This window comes from Eubalaena glacialis, chromosome 17, assembly GCF_028564815.1.
Source record: "Eubalaena glacialis isolate mEubGla1 chromosome 17, mEubGla1.1.hap2.+ XY, whole genome shotgun sequence".
Taxonomy (NCBI): domain Eukaryota; kingdom Metazoa; phylum Chordata; class Mammalia; order Artiodactyla; family Balaenidae; genus Eubalaena; species Eubalaena glacialis.
This window is the reverse complement of record NC_083732.1, coordinates 3,039,622-3,059,516: the sequence shown is the minus strand read 5'-3', so window position 1 is coordinate 3,059,516 and position 19,895 is coordinate 3,039,622. Positions and strand designations below refer to the sequence as shown.

General features: G+C 41.4%; 1 protein-coding gene across 2 annotated transcripts in view; it reads left to right on the top strand.

Moving 5' to 3' along the window:
- Positions 1–19,895, top strand: part of RB1CC1 (RB1 inducible coiled-coil 1) — a 60,001-nt gene that overhangs the window by 5,802 nt on the left and 34,304 nt on the right. For both annotated transcript variants that reach the window (XM_061171345.1, XM_061171344.1), the window contains exons 2-6: positions 12,322–12,438; positions 13,397–13,517; positions 14,508–14,634; positions 14,803–14,973; positions 19,565–19,767. In XM_061171345.1, coding sequence (XP_061027328.1) covers positions 13,447–13,517; positions 14,508–14,634; positions 14,803–14,973; positions 19,565–19,767 — 572 coding nt within the window. In that variant the 5' untranslated portion in view covers positions 12,322–12,438; positions 13,397–13,446. The remainder of the gene's footprint in view (positions 1–12,321; positions 12,439–13,396; positions 13,518–14,507; positions 14,635–14,802; positions 14,974–19,564; positions 19,768–19,895) is intronic.

Sequence of the window (19,895 nt, the reverse complement as noted above, 5' to 3'; positions counted from 1 at the left end):
GGGTCCTGCACCCAGGTCACAGGCGGCAGGGGTGGAGGGGCGAGGCGGCTTTGCCCGCAGTGGTTGTAAGTGGAGGGCGTGTTCAGGAAGGGCTGGAGCAGGATGAGGAGAGCTTCCAGGCTCTAAAAGAAGGATTATGTCTTGGAAAATGAGGGGTTGGATTATAAAGGGAAAAAGGGATAGGATTTAGACAGAAGTAACTGAAGTCTTGGGTAGCAGAACCATCGTTTTGTTCACAAAAGAACTTAGGGAATAGCTTTAAAGGAAAAGCACTGAGTTGAAATGTAGATGTGTTGAGCTTGAGGAACAGTGTGGTTTCTGACTGGAGACAGTTAGCAGCGGCCGGGCGCTGGTCCTGAGCTGAGGACAGAGGTCTGGGAGAGTTCATTGTCTTGCCCTCGATTTGCATAACCTTCCTGTGTATGTGTAGTTTCTTCTCTACATTCTCACAACCTGTGAGTTGGGAAGTCTCCTTCCTTTTTGTATCAGAATAATTCAGGTTAGTTGAGGTCCATCAGCATCACACAGTCGGTAGTGGGGACAGGACTTGCATATAGGTCTTCTGACCCGTGATCTCACGTTCTTTTCACAGTTCTCTTCTCCCTCTTATGTGCACTTCAAGACAGTGAATGAAACTTGAATGGCCATCTAGGGAAGTGTGCAGAGTAAGCGGGGTGGGTCTCCCTGGGGCCCCGATTGGGGGCCAGCCTGGGACCAGCAAGTGGGGAGGGTTGTCTTGTCTCTTAGCTGGACCAGCTCTTCTAGGGCAGTATCTTCAGGTCCTTTATTTCTTTGGAATGTGTAGAGTGTTGTCTTTTTTTCTTTTTCAAAATGGAAGCAAGTATTTTTAACCCCAGATTATAAATGTGATTTTACAGACACCAGAGAGCATGAAAGTCCTGCATCCAGAGATAGACTTTGTTAAAAACATTGATGTTAAGTTGTTCCAAACTTTTTTAATGCTTGTGTCTGCGTATATATCCCTCAGTATTAGTTAATAAAATAAAAATAAAATCCACAAACAGAATCACATGATATATTCTGTAACTTGCTTTCTGTAACGAAATGATAGATATATCACTAATCGATGGGTCTAGATCTAATGAACATTTTAAAATGTCTGAGTAATGTCACATTATATAGTTGCACTGTAATTTATTTGACCGGCACCTATGATAGTCATTGTTCTGATGTTTCATTGTTAGTAACAGTGTAATGGAAATCATTGAATATATACCTTTGTACACTTGCCTGGTTATCTGCTTCCGATACCTTTCAAGAAGTGGAATTTCTGCTTTGCACATTTTAAATTTTGGTGCATATCGCCAGATTAAATCTCCTTAAAAGTTATACCAGTTTATATTCTTGTCAGAACTGTGCCAGTGTGCTCACTGTTACCTTGTCAGCAGTTTTATTTGTTAATCATTAATAAATAGTAATCTGAAGTGTAAAAATGGTATTTAAATAGACTTTGTTTTTCTGCATGCTGTGGATAGCCATTTAGTATAATACTTTGTTTGAACAGTTTTTACTTTCTCTCAGTTTGGATTTTTCCTATTGTGTATCTGTGTGTATGTGTTTAAAGATATGTTTGAATCTCTTCTGTTCCACGTGTTATCTATTAATGGGCCAGAATCCTAGTTTTAATTGCTGTTATAGTATGTCTGATGTGTTTTGATCAATGTTCTTTCCTACAGTGTCTGAATATAAGTACAGCAGGCTGGTAAGTTATATTCTCTACCGATAGAAACTAAAGACAGTGTCTATGCAAAGGGCCACATAATTTTAAGAAAATTTTGTGTCAGTGGTTGAGTTACTAATCATTTGATTTTTTTTTTTAATCTAATATTGGCTTATTTTCTTTCTTTTTAAAAAAATTGTATTTTTATTTTTGGCTGCATTGGGTCTTCGTTGCTGCGTGCGGGCTTTCTCTAGTTGCGGCGAGCGGGGGCTACTCTTCGTTGCAGTGTGCGGGCTTCTCACTGCGGTGGCCTCTCTTGTTGTGGAGCACGGGCTGTAGGTGCGCGGGCTTCAGTAGTTGTGGCACATGGGCTCAGTAGTTGTGGCACACGGGTTCGGTAGTTGTGGCTTGCGGGCTATAACCCGCAGGCTCAGTAGTTGTGGTGCACGGGCTTAGTTGCTCCGCGGCATGTGGGATCTTCCCGGACCAGGGATTGAACCCATGTCCCCTGCATTGGCAGGCAGATTCTTACCCACTGCGCCACCAGGGAAGCCCCTGACCCTTTGGTTTTAATTTAGAATTGCATTGTGTTAACTTGTGTAATATTGAGTATGATTTCATTTTGTAGAAATTAAGAAAAAGTTTATATATAAAATGAACATGCCAAATTTTAGAAAATCTTGACTGGTGGAAAGTAATGTTACATTATGAACTAAGCTTATATTTTATATGAGGCACATAAAGTTAGTTTCTAATTCCTTCAGCAGCAGTTGGCTTCTGTGTTGGTACTTTATAATTAATTGCATGTAAGGAAGGATGTCTGTGACCTCTTTGCTTACAAAATGGAGGCAATGAAATGATAAGAGCAAGGGCACGAAAGGTGAAGCTTATTCCTCCCTGTTCAGGAGGTCAGTGTAAACGGCGTGCAGCTTTATGTAGCGAGCTGTAGAAATGCGATGCTGGAGTGTTAGTCCAAGGAATTTAGTTGACTGAGTAGATGTTATCAAGCGTTTTTAGTTTGGGGAGAAGTACAGTGACATTAAAATGAGACCTAAGATTGCGTAGTTGGTGATGTCCTCCAGGATGGCTTTGACATGACCGCTGCGGGTAGAAGGAGCTGAGCTAGGCTGTTGGCCCAGGTGTGCAGTAGTAGCGCTGAGTTAGATCGCTTCCTGGGAGTAAAGTGGACAGAGGGGCGCACAGACTTGGGGCTGTTAGGTCTGCGCCAGGGAGTACTTCTTCACATAAGACATGTTAAACCAAACTGATCACCACCGGTAAAACCAAAGAGGTGGGTAGGAGGCGTAGTTATAAAGAGGAGGATATGTTTAAGGTAGAGGTGATTATTACTGTTTTGGTTTTTTATTAAGGAACCTTGGAATATGTTGGCTGCTAAAGAAACTACCAAAAATTAGCTGCTTGGATGTGATCTCTCTCAGTTACTGTTTGAACTCTGCTTTGTCATTTACTTACGGCTAGTAGTGGAGTTTTTGTTTGTGAGGACCTATTCACTCAACAGATAATCTTGAGTACTTTGTGTTATGTCACAAGATATTTCCTGTCCCTGGGCAGCATTTTGGAGTATTTACTGTGGAGTTGGCAGTGTGCTGAATATGCTCTTTTGCGGGGATTATTTTACTTGTTTTCCACAAAAGCGGTATGAGGCAGGTATTGCTAATATCCCTATTTGACAGGTTAGGAAATGGAAATTTAGATGGATGTGCACTGATGAGGACGTTGGGTTTTTTTTGTTTTTAACTCTGTTTACTTGACAGTGAAGCCATGTGGCTCATGGATTGGCTGGAGAAGATGTAACTCAGTAAAATTTTATAACTTTGATTTAGATTAAACAAAATTGGTCTTTATATAGGTCTTATGACATTTCTTTTAAAATAATTTAAAATATTAGCATGAATAAATATATTTTGTTCAGTCTGTTACACTTTTTAGCACATTTAACTTTATAACCCATACTTTTCAGTTAGAATCTGACCAGAGCTTTTATTTCGCTCACATACAGATTCCTATTTCCATTCCCTTTTTATTGTGTCCAGTCTGCAGATTATGAAAAAAATAAAATTAAATGTAGAAATAAAACCTTTCCTCTACCAAACAAACTTACCTTGCTGTGAAGCAGTGACATGACCACCTAAAAATTAGTAATACAAGGTTGAAGTAACCGCTCAAGATAGAAATAGATGGTTTTAAAGGACTTTAGTCTTAGAGGAGCTAAGGTAAAGGAGAGAGAACTTGAGATCAGGCAGCTTTATGAGGAAATGCAGGTGGTGGAAAAGCAGGGGTCTCTGTGATACGCCTTGGCTTGGACTGGGACAGAGTGCTTGCGTGAGAGTCACGGGACATCTTTCTCGTTTACTGTTTATTTCACATCTGGCTCTTTGAATTGTTAGTTACATCTTGTTACCCCCGCAAGATCGTACACACTTCAGGACAGAGACTCAATTTTGTCTGTTTCCACGTACACAAAATTTACCTTATAGAACCTCCCTCGAGTAGGTCGGCACTGTGGGTGTCGTCCAGGGCGTCTTTCCTCTCAGGGCAGTGACAGGTTTGGGGAACTCTTAACTCAGAAGTAATTTCATTTTTCTTGTCTGTAGTTTGAGAATAAGAAAGCCTGGATTGACCTTTATACTGTATATCGATCAGGTGTTGGTGCACAATGGAAGTTTGGTTTGTATGTTTCTGTATATTCATGCTTACTTGTAGGAAGTTATGATTTTCATTGCACTGGCAGTTGTTTCTGTTGCTTTTAGGCAGTGAAGCATAATGTTTATGCCTTGCTGTGGACACAGTGGCCACAGAGTCCCTCTGTACAGGCATTATTTGTATATTTTGCTCATTTTCATGGATTGGCTGCAAATATGATATGCTGAGAGCTGATAGGAGATGCTGGGTCCAGACTTACTTGAAAGTGGGATGAAGACGGCCTTGGAGAAATTATGGAAAAGAAAATTTCTTAGCTCTGTCTTACCACAGTGAAAGGCTGCTCCAAAAGTGTTTCAGTGACTTGTATCCATCAGCGTGAGAAAGGATGACCAAAAGGTGTGGGGGGAATTAAGTTTTTGTCCAGCATGAACGGTGGGAGATCAGGTTCATAATTTCTGGTGTGCGTGTAACCCTCGCACAGGCATATGTAAGTGTCATTTTGTTCAGTAGTTATCTCATGGCCAATCTTGCTTCATGTATGTTCCCCCCCCCCCCACTTCCTCTTGTCTCACTACTTTGATCTCGTAAATTATTTATTTATTTATTTATTTATTTATTTTTGGCTGTGTTGGGTCTTCGTTTCTGCGTGAGGGCTTTCTCCAGTTGCGGCAAGCGGGGGCCACTCTTCCTCGCGGTGCGCGGGCCTCTCACTGTCGCGGCCTCTCCCGTTGCGGAGCACAGGCTCCAGACGCGCAGGCTCAGCAGTTGTGGCTCACGGGCCCAGTTGCTCCGCGGCATGTGGGATCCTCCCAGACCAGGGCTCGAACCCGTGTCCCCTGCATTGGCAGGCAGATTCTCAACCACTGCGCCACCAGGGAAGCCCCTGATCTTGTAAATTTTGAAGAACAGATATGCCCCCGATAGCTCTGCAAGGAAGGTATTATCTCTGCTTTTGAGATGAGAGAGGTGTGTGTTTATTAAAGTTTTACTTACCTATCCCAGGAACACCGTTGCTTTTCAGGAAGGTCATAATTATTTATAGTAGATTCCCACTTATAATATATGAATGCTGAATGTCTTGTGTGCTTTAGTAATTACCAGTATTTTGCTGATCTTATCTATCCCCCTGTCTAGCTAAACTCTCCCCTCCCTCCCTCTCTTCCTTCCTTCCTTCTTTCATTTGTTTTTGCTAGACTGTTTTAGAACATTTCAACTATCATTTTACACATGAATTTTTTTAGAACTAATTATTTTTTACAACTATTATTTTATAACCAAAATGCTATTATCATCCAAAAAGGGGAATTGTAATTCTTTTTTTTTTTAGTTAATTAATTAATTTATTTATTTTTGGCTTTGCTGGGTCTTCGTTGCTGCGCGCGGGCTTTCTCTAGTTGCAGCGAGTGGGGAGTGCTCTTCCTTGTGGTGCGCGGGCTTCTCACTGTGGTGGCTTCTCTTGTTGCGGAGCACGGGCTCTAGGTGCGTGGGCTTCAGTAGTTGTGGCTTGCGGGCTCTAGGCGCGTGGACTCAGTAGTTGTGGCTCGTGGGCTCAGTAGCTGTGGCGCACGGGCTTAGCTGCTCCGCCGCATGTGGGATCTTCCCGGACCAGGGCTGGAACCCGTGTCCCCTGCATTGGCAGGCGGATTCTTAACCACTGCGCCACCAGGGAAGCCCTGTGCATTGGTTTAGTCGAATCTGGACTTAGATGGAGTGGTCCTCACAAGACCACTCTCACTTGGGATACCAGCCACAGGTTTGGTGGTGCCCAGGACCACCCTCACTTCGGACCAGCTGACTGCAAAGTCAGGCGTTCCCCAAGCTCACAGAATTCAGGAAAGTGCTGTGCTTATGATTACAGTTCTATTATAGTGAAAGGATACACATTAAGATGAAAAGCAGACAGAGGCAGATCCGCACGGAGGGGAGTCTGGAAGGACTCCAGGTGCTGAGCGCTGGTGGTGCCCTCCACGGGGTCGAGGGAGGCTCCGTGCTGCCCTCTCTGCCGCAGCACAGAGTATGGCGCCCTGGGGCTTACCCGAGTCGTTGGGCAGAGTTGTAACTGGGGCTTCATCACCTAGCGTCCAGTGGCTGGTCTTTAGTCTCTGGCTGCTCCTGGAGGCCAGACACACGTCTTTATTCCCCATTTCCTCTGGGGATCGGGACTGATGCCGTGTTTCCCAGCTGTACACACAGTTGAAGGAATAAAACAGAAAAGAGTGAGCGTAGATGTTGGAATTGCTTTTACTTAAAAATAATGTGCTTTTTTTTTTTCCTTCTTCTTTTGCTATTCTTTCTGAAAGTAGATATCATGGAGTTTGTGTTTAGATATAAAATTTTCATGTTGCCCACTAGGATGTAGGCTTTATGAGAGAAGGCAATTTTATCATATTGTTTTCTCTTTATTCCCAAAGCCAAGAAAATGCCTAGGACGTACTAGAGCCTCAGGTGAATTTTTATTGAATGAATGTTATTCATTGACCTGGGTTCAAGGCCCTGCAACATTTATTTACTAAGTTTCTGCCTTCGGCAAGTTGAGGAACCTCTGAGTCTTTTTGTTCATTTGCAGAGGGGGACAGTAATACTATAGATATCTTACACGTTGTGAAAAGTGAGTGAAGGAACGCGGAGCGTAATGACTGGCATGTGGTGCATCGCTGCGTAAGTGCTAGCGATGATTGTTTCATGTACCGTCTCCTCAGGACAGTGGAATAGATAGCATTTGTGGTCCTGGCAGCCAGCAGCCTGACATTTGCACGCAGACCCTCAGTGCTGTGGACCCCGGAAATGATGACTGACCTCACCAGCTGGGTTTTCTGCACGCCGTTCAGGGGAGGCCCTTGGTGTGGGCTGACGGTGAGAATGCGGAGTGAAGATTCGGAAGGGGGCTCTGGTTCACGCTGCCGGTTTGATGGCTGTAAACCGTAGTCAGGGGATGAAAACATGGGACATCCTATCAGGGCGGGTGGGCTTCGGAGCTGTTGAAGTGAGCTAAATGCACAGTGATGGGGTCAAGTGTGCCGATACAGTGGAGTGGAGTTCTGCTGAGTTCCAGAGCCACTGACATCAAAACTATCCTTGAAATTGGCTACATTGCTCATCAGGTGTGCAGACCGACTCAGTCTCAGATAAGTTTTGTTCAGGTTTTTGTCGGCGTTGTGAACGACTGCGGGTCACAGGTTGAGCTGCGGCTTTGGGTGAGCGCCCAAAGAAGACTGGTGTTTGTTTGAAGGACACAGGAGCTGCTGCAGCTTGTCAGAGTTTCTCTCATTTGCTGCAGGTGTTGTGGAGGAGGGCGGCGACACTGAGGCCGTCGCTAATCTCTGATGCTCCTGATTGAGAGTGAGGTCGTGAAAAGGAAAAGGAAAGATGGAGTGTTCCAGATTGAAGGAGATTAAATAGATTTTACAGCTAAATGCCGCATATGGTCCTGAGTTGGATCCTGTATTGGGAGAAAAAAAACTTTAGAGAATATTATTGGGGCAGTAATTTGAATATTGACTGTGGATTAGATAAACAGTAGTGATCAGTGATTTGATAAATGTACTTTGATTATGTACAAGAAAATCCTTGCTGTTAGGAAATACACATTCTGAAATATTTATGGGTAAAGAGACATTCTATTCTGTCTTCAAATTACTCTCATAGTTCAGAAAAAATATATCTAATATTTATATGTATCTAAAGAGAGAGAGGAAGAAAGAAAGAAAACTGTGCACATAGCATGAACTGGTCCAAATGGTGAAGCAGTGGAGCACAGTGGGTGAATCTGGGCAAAGGGCAGAAGGGAGTTTTTTGTACTATTTTTGTTAGCTTTTTTCTTATGTGTGAAACTATATCAAAACAAAAAAGATAAATAATGTTGAAAAGGAAACAAAAAAAGAAAACTTAGAATAATATAGTGGTTATTACAGACTTTATGTTTAGTCTCAGAGAAATGCTGTGTCTTCCTGCAGTGCTTTCCCCACCTTCCCAGGACAGGCTTCCTCTCACCCACTGCGACCTTGTCTAAACGGACCCACACAGAGGCCTGCTGCCATCACCCCAGCCTAAAGTAGGTCCTCCTTCCTGCCCACTCTTCGTTCATTGTAATGATCACAACTTACGTCCTGTTTGCTTTCTTCTTGTTTGATGCCTTCTTCTCCCTCAAGACGGTGGACTCCATCAGGGCCAAGACCATATCTGTTCTGTTCACAGAATTCCCAGTCCTGGCACATAAGTTCATAGGCGTTGGTTGGATTTGGATGAATGAATGAATGAGTGAGTGAAAGAATGAATCATCTCCGCCACCAGTGTTATTATATTTCTGTTTTAGTCACATACTTCAGCTACATAATCTGTCGTGAAACAAGATGGCTCCTCTTCACCTGTAAGATAAAGTTTGTGCATTCACTGACATTTTTTAACTAATTCGCCCCTTTATCCGTGAAACCTTCATTGACTGCAGTCATGCGATCCTCTGCTTAATCTCTAGTTTCCTCTCTTATAACAGCTCAGGTCTGCATCCTTTTTCCGGGGATGCAGCCTCTGGCTACTCTTTTCTTGTCAATCTGAGTGCCTTTCGTGTTTCCTTATCACTCTCTACACACTTCTTAGACAGTATTGCGATTATGGTCATTCTGCCTACTTTTCCTGGTGGCAGATGTTACGTTTTTTTTCATTGTACAGAATCTACGTGTGTTGAGTACGTTTCTCGAGTGCTTGTCTTAGGCATTGCATTGGATGTTTATATATATATCGTGTTGCTTAATTTTTAAGCTCACTGGATAAGATGAGCTTCCATTTTTTCTGGTAATTGAGGTTCACAGAAGTTCTGGGACTGTGCTGGTCTTATTTACTGTTACATCCCATGTCTAACATAGTCATGGTACGTAGTAGGCAACCTATGCGTGAATAAAGTCAAACTCACAAATAATCAGAGACAGGGTTTACATATAAAATAATGAAGTAGTATTAGCAAGCATTTGAAAATAGGTTGATGGCAAGGATACAGTGACCTTGTTGACTGGGTGCGTTCCCTGAGGAGTATAAATTGGTAAGAGAAGCAAGCCTAACAGCCTTAAAATCTTTGAATGCTTTGACCCAGCGATTTTACTTCTAGGAATCTACTCTATGGGAATAATCCTAAGCATAAGAAAAAATGTGTACCTGTGAGATTAAAAAACAAAAGCCTGGAGATAGTAAATAGACTGTGGTGAATTCACAGGTTGGAATGCTTTTTGGCCATCAATATTGATGTTTATGAAGTATTTGTAATGGTGTGGAAGGATGATTATTAAGTGATGGACAAGTAATTTAGATAAGTCAAGACACATTGGATAATGCTCTGGTATGAAATTCTCATTTAAACTTCCAGTGATTTTTCACATGTTTTTCTCTCACACTACAAGCCCCACAGGGGTGGGCAGGGGACCGTGCTTATTGCTACTACCCAGAGACCCAGCTCTGCTGCTTGGGATGCCCTGATAATCAGCTCTTTATTTATCACTTCCATCTGTTGGCTTCCTCGTCACTTTCCCTCATTCATTAAAAGATTTGGTTCTACTCTGTAGTGTAACAGGAGCATACATATCTCTTCGTGTAAGTTAGGTATCTGTTTAGTTGGGCTGAGCCACTGGGGTTGCATTTGTAGAGTAGTTGCATCGCCCATAATCGGTAGTGGGGCGAGTGTGTTGGTGGTGGGTGAAATGCAGCCTTACTTATCCTTGGTGGAGATAAAGAACCTGTGGTCAGTGCCACGCATGTGACTTCTTAGCAGTCTTCACAAGGATATAGAATAATCCTTTACTGGTGTAAGATTAATCGTTCATTTTATTGAGAAAGTATTTTAGAGCTAGTTCCCAGGAGTACAGGGTCCTTGCTTTAAAGAAGCTTGCCGTTCACTAGAGGTGAGAACTCTGCAAAGAAACATCACAATATATGCAGCGTAGAAGCGCACGTGGAGTGCATAGTCAGCACAGCTAATGGCAGGATTGTGTGATTAACTCTGTGAAAGACTGGGGGGGGGCAGGGGGAGGGTGCTCACAGCAGACAGAGGAAGGAGGTTCTAGGCTGGGGAGCAGCCCTCATGAAGGCTCAGAGACTCGACAGGGCTAGTTTTGTTCAGGAAGTTAGGCAGGGTGGTATCTGGGAGTGACAAGCTGGGGAGGGGTGGGAAGGGGTGGGGAGGCTGAGGGTGGAGAGGAAGAAGCCACGCAGCGTCTGCTGTTTTCCTGGATGTTATCATCGTGGTTAGAGACTCGAGAAGATGGAATTGGACTGTCTGGGTTTGAGTCCTCACTCATTAACCTGTGACATTACTGAAGCCCTTAATTCTTAGTTTCCTTGTCTATAAAGTGAGGATGATGATAGTATCTACCGTAAAGGATTCTTGTGAGGATCCAATGAAAACGTTTCATTTAGTAAAGCGTTTAGAACAGTCGCCTGGGACATAGTAAATACTGATAAATGGTGGCCGCTGCCATAAAGGTCATCTTGACCCTGGTGGGTGTTGGGGAGCAGAAGTGCCTGACCACCTGGCGTTGCGAACGGCCTCCCTGAGGGCGGTGGGAGGGTATATGCTGGGGGGGTGGGTCAAGGAGGTGGGGAGCCGGTTGAGAAAGTCCAGAGCCAGTGAGGGCTTGATAAAGCAGTAGCCACAGGAATAGGGGTAGGTAGCGTAGACACTGCGTCAGAACCAAGCAGACGTGGACCGTTACTGACGTTTGTGGATCTGTGAGGAAGACGAAAGATCTAGGACAGCACGCGAGAGAGTGGGTGAATGTCGGTTCCATCAACAAAGAGAAGCGAACATGAACAGTGAGAGTTTTAGGTGGCAGAGCGGATTCGAGAGGGGTTGTGTAGAGAACTTGGGTCCAGGGAGTGATTCAGGCTGGGTTTGGTCGTCAGCAGTGGTGGCTTTGCAGCCCCAGGAGGCGGTGAGGTCCCAGCCGAACGCTGGAGAGGAGGAGGAGGAGCCCAAGACGGGGTTGGGGAGGCGGCCTTGCCCCTGCCCAGCACTGTCCTGTGAGGCCCCTGTGATGTTAGTACTGTGTCACCTGTCGCTGAGGAAGAAGTTACCACGATCTTCGCTGTTTAAAACAGCACAGACCTATTATTTCACGTTTGTGGGCGCGGCTCGGTGGGGTCCTCTGCCTCACGGTCTCTCACAAGACTCCGGTGAAGGTCTCGGCCCGGGTGGGGTCTCGTCCTCCGGGGAGGGTCTCGGCCCGGGTGGGGTCTCGTCCTCCGGGGAGGGTCTCGGCCCGGGTGGGGTCTCGTCCTCCGGGGAGGGTCTCGGCCCGGGTGGGGTCTCGTCCTCCAGGGGGGGTCTCAGCCTGGGTGGGGTCTCGTCTGAGGCTCAGCAGGAAGGATCTGCTTCCGAGAGCTCGCAGTGGTTGTCGAGAACCAGCCGGTTCCTCGCAGGCTGTTGGACGGATGCCCTCAGCTTCTTGCTGGCTGTTGGCTTCGGTTTCTTGCCACGTGGGCCTCTCCATATGACAGCGCGTTCCATGGAAGCTGGTAAGAGGGAGGTCACAGTCCTGAGTAGCCATCATGTAAGTGACACCGCATCACCTTGGCCGAATCTCAGTGGTTAAAACAGATCACAGGCTCTGCCCACGTCCAAGGGGACTTGGGGAAGCGGAGGGGCTGGCTCAGAGGCCCGGTGCTACGGGTACCATTTTATTCCTGTCTTACAAAAGAAGAAACTGAAACAGTTAAGCATACAAGTAATGGGACCGTTATATTTTAAGGACTGAAAAATGGCTCTATGCTTTGACAGTGTTGGGGAGTTCTTTGGGGACTTTTGTTTGGTGTCTTTTTAATGCAGTGGTGTAGGTCAAGGTCATATGCTTGTGGTTCAGTGAATGTGCAGGTAGGAAGAGAAGCTGAGTAGAGATTACTCTTTCAGAAGGTAATGTTAAAAGGAAGAGCACTTAACCGTTTTTGTAGTCACACTGAATTATTTCTCTCTATAATCAGAAATTTTTCTTTTCCAGTTCACTGAGTTTAACCAGTAATGCCATTCAGTTGCCAATATCAAGCAAAGCAAACATAAGCCACTTTTAATCTGCTTTTTAAGGAAAGTGGTAAAATCCTTTTCACAGTGCCTGACGGTAAGTCACAGTTCCTGCCTTCATAACGGAGTTTTGATCTAATGCATTTAAAATAGCTTTTTTGGAAACATTAATTTTAAAGCCTTATTTGCTTTTTTCTTCTTCCCTCATAATCCTGCTCTAAGCTCATGTGGAGAGAGCATAAAGAAAGATAACTACTAGTTTCTGGAAATTTATTTATCATCATCTTTCGTCACTTACATTGATATTGGGGATTTTTACCTCCAATTGTTAAAAATAAAACGCTAGCTCTTGACATCTGTCCCTTTTATTTATAGATGAGGAAGCTTTATTTTATATACGGGGTTTTGACCTGGACAACTACGTAATGGCAGGGTTGCTTTAAATATTCTGATTTCCAGACCTGGGCACTTGCTGCTGTTCCACAAAGTGATGAACTGTTAGGGCCAGAGTTTCTTACGTGAGGTGTTTCTAACTCAGCGTGGAGGTGGAACTCAGAGTAAGAGGCACCTGGTGGAAGAAATAGGGACTGACTCTTTCCCTCCTATTGCAAGTGGTGGCTCTTCTTATTTGCTGTTAGTAAGTTTAACCTTAAGACTTTTTCATTGTTACAAGGAAGAAGCAGGGGAAGAACTTTTGGAGTTAGGAAGATGTTGGACCAAATTTTTAATTTTAATTTTTCTTCTTAATGTAGGGTGGTCCGTGAGAACAGTGTGAAATATACACCAAACTGTTCTAACTACTGTCCTCTTTCTTCCTCAGAACAAATTATTTTTCTTTATGATAGAAGTTACGCTTCTCATTAGCCTCATTACTGTTAATTTTTGTTTTTTAAGCAACAAGTTTACTGAATTGTCCAGTTAGCCGTTCTAGACATCAAAACCTATTCTGTTTTTTTGTTGCTTATGTAGTATAACTGTGCTCTGTCTTACGTGAGCATAATTGTCTTTGTACTTGCGTTTGTAAATTGACCACTTTTCTTGTCTGTTTCTTTCAGTAATCGTTATCAGAGTGAGGTATAAGCTCACAGAATCCAGAGAAATCATCATGAAGTTGTATGTATTTCTGGTGAACACTGGAACCACCCTGACATTTGACACTGAACTTACAGTGCAAACGTGAGCTGGGTTTCATTGATTCTCATCAGTTTTGCATTTTGTACATGTAAAAAGTTAAAGAAAGATTTGATTTTTGAGAATACTGTTCCTTTATTAAATAAGAGTAGCAATATGGCAAGTCTTAACTTTTTCATCCTCAGCATATTACGTATACAGTTGTCGTCTTCCTCTAAAGTGCTAATGATAAATTTGTTAAGTTGTGCTTTGTTCTGTTTGCGTGACTGTATTTTTCAGAGTAAACATACTGATTTCAAACCAAAGCAGTCGAATAGAAGTAAGTTTTCATAGCTGGTTGCTCTTCTGAGTTTCACAGGACGCTGCTGGGGGGGTTATTGCTAGCTACATAAACCAGCACGTACCAGTCCTGTGGTTTTTTGTCATTGTTTTTATTATTTTATGTGAATAAAGTCAATAGTGTTTGTTTTGTTTGTTAATGATAGATTAAAATTTCAAATTAATCTTATTTTTTTAATGGAATTATGAAATTATTTTTTTGAAAGTTCTAGTATAAAATCTGATTTGACCTGTAAAGGAATGGTTTTTTGAAAGATTAGGAAAAGGAAGCAATTTTCATATGATGTAGACTTCATGTGTTTCGTGTAATGTGATGTGGAGATTTTAACACACATCCTTTGTTCTGAGGATTTTAACAGACCTGATGCTAATTTGAGCATGTTCCTTTGCTACGTTATATAAAGATCACAAAAATAAATGTTTCCGCTGCCTGCATTTCATAGACTCACTTTTAGGTGTGGCACACGGGTGATCGTTGACCTTCTAGTTATTTATGATTGGCTGGTTGATTATGGAATCCAGCTGCAGAAACAAGAAGCTTGTAGTTTTTGCTACTGTTTTTGGGGAAATTTTTAGAGTGAAGTTCATTTATCTGTCAGGTATTTTTACATAGTGCCACTTGGATAATGAAAAAAGTTGTCATTGGGCAAATGTAAATAGCTGATGTCTTGGCCCCCTGCCCCCCCTCTTTTAAAGTGTGGCTGACCTGAAGCATGCCATCCACAGCAAGTACAAGATCGCTATTCAGCACCAGGTGTTGGTGGTCAACGGGGGAGAGTGCATGGCTGCAGACCGGAGAGTGTGCACCTACAGCGCCGGGACGGTAGGTGTCCAGGGCCTTTCCTTCCATGCAGACGCACGCCAGCTTCACGGAGGGGCTTGGGGCTCGTGGTCGCGAGGAATGTGTATCTGATTGGTGTATGGAGGGCAGTGTGCACGTTCAGTATTTGTAACATTTTACTTCTTTTTTTCTGCATTTTTACTTCTATAGGACACAAATCCAATTTTTCTTTTTAACAAGGAAATGATCTTATCTGAACGTCTACCTGCTATTCCTAAAACTACCTTTTCAACAGAAAATGACATGGAAATAAAAGTTGAAGAGTCCCTTATGATGCCTGCAGTTTTTCACACTGTTGCTTCAAGGACACAACTTGCAGTGGTAATTGTAATATTTATTTATACCAGTTTAAAATTAAAAATTGGCATTATTTAACAGAATAATGTCTTATTCACATGCTTGGTAATGTTTTTGTGGACATTATTAGCTTACTAGGCATTGGCGAATGATCTAACAAATTGATTGCTTCTAAAAGCATTCAAATCTTGGGCTTCCCTGGTGGCGCAGTGGTTAAGAATCCGCCTGCCAATGCCGGGGGCATGGGTTCGAGCCCTGGTCCGGGAAGATCCCACATGCCACGGAGCAACTAAGCCCATGCACCACAACCACTGAGCCTGCGCTCTAGAGCCCGCGAGCCACAACTACTGAAGCCCGTGTGCCTAGAGCCCATGCTCCGCAACAAGAGAAGCCACAGCAGTGAGAAGCCCGCGCACGCAATGAAGAGTAGCCCCTGCTCGGTGCAACTAGAGAAAGCCCGTGTGCAGCAACAAAGGCACAATGCAGCCAAAAATTAATAAAAAATAAATTTATTAAAAAATAAAAAAAGCATTCAAATCTAAATAGCAGAGTAGTCTAAATTATAGAAGAAGCATGCCAAAAACATGAAAAATAACAAACTTTGAAAAAATATTTTGTGATTACTTTGTCTGGTTTTTAAATTTCAGGCGTGTGCTTTGTTAGTCATCCTACGTTTGCAAACAGTTACAAGATCTTAGAGTAGAACAACTGTCTTAAACATGGTTTGTTTACTCTTTCCTAGATGATGGTGTGCAGATAATGACTTCAGGACATTGCTTTGATCAGTGCAGTACCTATGTTTGAGTAGGCAGACATAGGCACAGAGAGCTTAAAGAACTCTTAAGATTGCGACTCTTTCTCTCATATCCATACTTAGGTCCTGGAGGGGCACCCAGTTTCTTCCTAATACGTACCTCTTGTGTTGCTGCCTGCGGTCCCCATGCATTGCTTCCCAGTCATTTGGTTCATGTTTTGTTTTTGTTTTTGTTTTTTTGTGTTTGTTTTTGACTTGCTGGTACTTTACTGTAATACTGGCTATAAGCTATCAGTAGTGGGACACATTTTGCTTTCAGACAAAAAAAAAATGTTATCTTTTAGAATCAACTGAAAAAGAGTACTTACCTTTTATAAAAATAATGAAATAAACTATTAAGTAGTAATATTTGTGTTTTTAAAGAAATATCAGAGCAGGTTGTTTTAATGTAGTACATACATTTGTGAAACTATACCATTTTTCACACAGGATACAACGTAAAAAGAGAATAACCCCATCTTTCTGGAGTATGCTTAATAAACATTAAAGAGTCTGGAAATGATTTTTAGAAAGCAAAATTATTTTTAAAAAGACAAACTGTAAACTGAATTTATGTAATAGAGTCCTTTAGATTTCTGATTATTGGTCTATAAATAAATTAATAAAACAAATAAAGATAGGTTACACAGTTGCATGCCACTTAAAAAGCAATAGTTTTGATTTAATTGAAAAATATAGATATTACATGCTAATAGAAAAGTGTAATATTAGATATAAAAATTATAGGCTAACCAAATAGGATGTATGATTGTTAAGTGATTAGAGTAAGAAATCAAAAGAACAAATAAAACTTGATAAAAAGATTTAAAAATCAGACAGATGAAATGAGAGAGAGGATTAGTGTAGCAGTAAACAGTCTTTGCAGTATCTAGTGATGCCAGGTGACAAGTTAAAGAATTGTAAAGGTTTCATCCAGGCATGGATTAAGTCAAGTAGGAAAGAGAAGGGGATATAAATAGTAGCAGAGAAGAGCTAGGAATGGAGTTCCTTAAACTAGCAAAAATCTGGATAGGATAAAATAGAAATAATAAAGTGAATACTAAACATAAAATAGTGAGATTAATACAGTCTAGTATTTGGTTATTAATTAGCCAACTTTTCTCTTATTAAAAGAAATTTTATGGTATGATCAAAACAGAAAACAACTATGCCATCACAAGAAATACTGCTAAAACAGGTTGCTAAAGTATGAGAAGAAAGATATGCACAGAACTAGTAGATAGTGGTTGTTAAAAGCAAACAGAAAAAGGTGAAATTAATAATAAAAGATTTAATTTATGAAAAAGGCAAGCCACATCTGTATTTGCCTATCAACACAGGCTAAAGATAACAATATTAATCCCAGGAGAACTTTTAATATAATGACGTACGTCAGTGTTCATAGCAAATGGTGGAAACAGCTCAAATGTCCAGCGGATGGATACACAAAATGCAGTATATTCGAATGTACAGTGGGATATCATTCCGCCTTCAACAGGAAGGAAATTTGTGATACGAGCTACAACATGGTGGAACCTTGAAGAAAGTATACTAAGTGAAATACGCCAGACACGAAAGGACAAATAGCATAGCATTCCAATTATATGAGGTCTCTAGAATAGTCAAATTCATAGAGACAGACAAGAGAATAGATGTTACCAGGGGCTGAGGAGTGAGGGGAATGTTGAGTTAATTGTTTAATGGATGCAGAGTTCCAGTTTGGGATGATGAAAGAATCCTGGAGATATGGGTGGTGGTGATGGTTGCCCAGCAACGTGAATGAGTTCATGGTACTGAGCCATACACTTAAAGATGGGTTAAAACGGTAAAATTTACGTGTGTTTCACCACAAAAATTTTTTTAAGGGAGATTTTAATACATTTGTCTCATAATCAAAAAGATCTTGTGGACTAGATTGAATTCTCTGAATCCTAAAAATATAGAATATACTTTTTTTCTTATAGATAAAAACCCAAAAGAGTATCAAAAGACTAATATATTAATAGCAAAAAGCAGATGTTATAGGGATGCAAGGATGGTTCAATATTTGGAAATGTATTAATATAATTAATTGCCTCAATCACTAATACTTTACAGGAGAAAACACAGCACGTCATATTAATGTTGTCTGGAAGAGGCATGTGTTAAAATTCAGCAGCTGTTCCTAATAAATTAAATAGCCCTAGAAGGGAGCAAAATAAATGTAACACAGACTTGACCAAATATAAAAAGATAATCAGCTTTCAAGTAAGTGAAAAGCTAGAGTCACTTGCATAAATCAGAATAAACCTGTTCAGTATTCTTTTGGAACTTCTGAGAAATTTACTGAAATAAAAAAAATCAAGTAAGTGGTGAAGTTAATGGAAAAGAAGCGAAAAACATCCATTTTAGGTGATATGATTGCATATTTGGGAAATTTGAGAGAATTTAATAAAAACCCACTGGAAGGAATTGTAAGGTTGATTGGGTGTTTGATAAATATATAAACATCATTCCTATATCTCTGTATTGGCCCTACTTTAGAACAGAAATGGGAAACATATTGCATTCTCAATAGCAACAACAACAAAAGTCTATAAAGTTCCAGAACATAAAAAATTATTATTTTTTTAATCTTTTAAAAATTTTTTATTTTATAATGGAACATAGTTTATTAACAATAAAACATAATCAAATGAAAAGATATATTCTTAATGTTCATGATCATATTCTGATTACTATCTGTTCACTAGCTTAATTAGTTACAGTTAATTGCTATGATGAAGCATTTTTGCTTTGGGGGGTGAGGGGAATTTGGTTGTTTTGTTTGTTTGTTTTATTTGTTTTACATAAAATGGATGTTAAGTTTGCTTGGAAGGATCAGTGTCCAGGAGTAGCTAAGAAAGTGATGAGAAAGAAGAATGGGAAGTGGAGGGAAGAATGTACCTCTCAGATTGTAACATTCACCCAAAGCTACTCTAACCAAGACAGAGACCGACAGTCAAACTGTCCATCACGTCAGCAATTAGAGGCTCGGTCTTTTTTTTTTTTTTTTTTTTGCTGCGTCACTGGGTTTGTGGGATCTTAGTTCCCCCACCAGGCATCAAACCTGGGCCCCCAGCAGTGGGAGCGCGGAGTCCTAACCACTGGACGCCAGGGAAGTCCCGAGCCTCTGTCTTTTAACCATCCAGAGCGTGGTCTCCAGAGTCAGGTTTCCCAGTTACTTGTGTGACCTTGGACTGTTGTCTTTACTGCTAGTAAATTTAATAGTAGAGTGTTGTTTATTGATAAACATATTTGAAAATGGACATATCACAATTATACATTCATAATTTTTAGTGCAGTTTCACAAAGTGAACACAAATTTTAAAATACGGTGTCACCCCAAAAGCCCTACGTCACGCTTTCTCCCTTTCAGGACCCGTTATTTCTCTTCCATGAAGTTAACCAATATCCTGACTCCTAAAATGGTTTGTTTTCTTTTGTGTCTGGCCTCTTGGACTCACCATTACGTTCCTGAGGCTCGTTCATGTAGTTGCGTGTATTAGTGGTTTGTATTCATTGCCGTGTAGTATTCCACCATAGAAAGTTCACAGTTTTACTTTTGATGGTTATTGCTGCGTTGTCCTGTGTGGACCTCTAGCCGCATGTACTCCCAGGAGCAATGAGTTCGTCCTCATTATCACGGCAACAAGCAGGAACCAGAAACTGAAACTTTCCTGTAACAGTGCTTCCTTTGAAATGAGTTCAGAGCACATCCATGCGTGTACGTAAGTACACATACGCAGACGTGCACACAAACATTACCTGCTTTTACCGATTATTTCTTCTTTTCCAATATAGGAAATGTATGAAGTTGCCAAGAAACTTTGCTCTTTCTGTGAAGGTCTGGTCCATGATGAACATCTTCAACACCAAGGCTGGGCTGCAATCATGGCCAATCTGGAGGATTGTTCAAATTCCTACCAAAAGCTACTTTTCAAATTTGAAAGCATTTATTCGAATTATCTGCAATCCGTAGAGGACATCAAGTTAAAACTTACTCAGTATGTTTGCCATTAAAATGGATAATAAGATGTTTGTTTAAAATACCTTTGCAGTTTATCAGTAGTTTTAGTAACAGTAATTTCGTTTCTAGTAGGCCATATATTTATTATAATTGAGGTTCATGTTT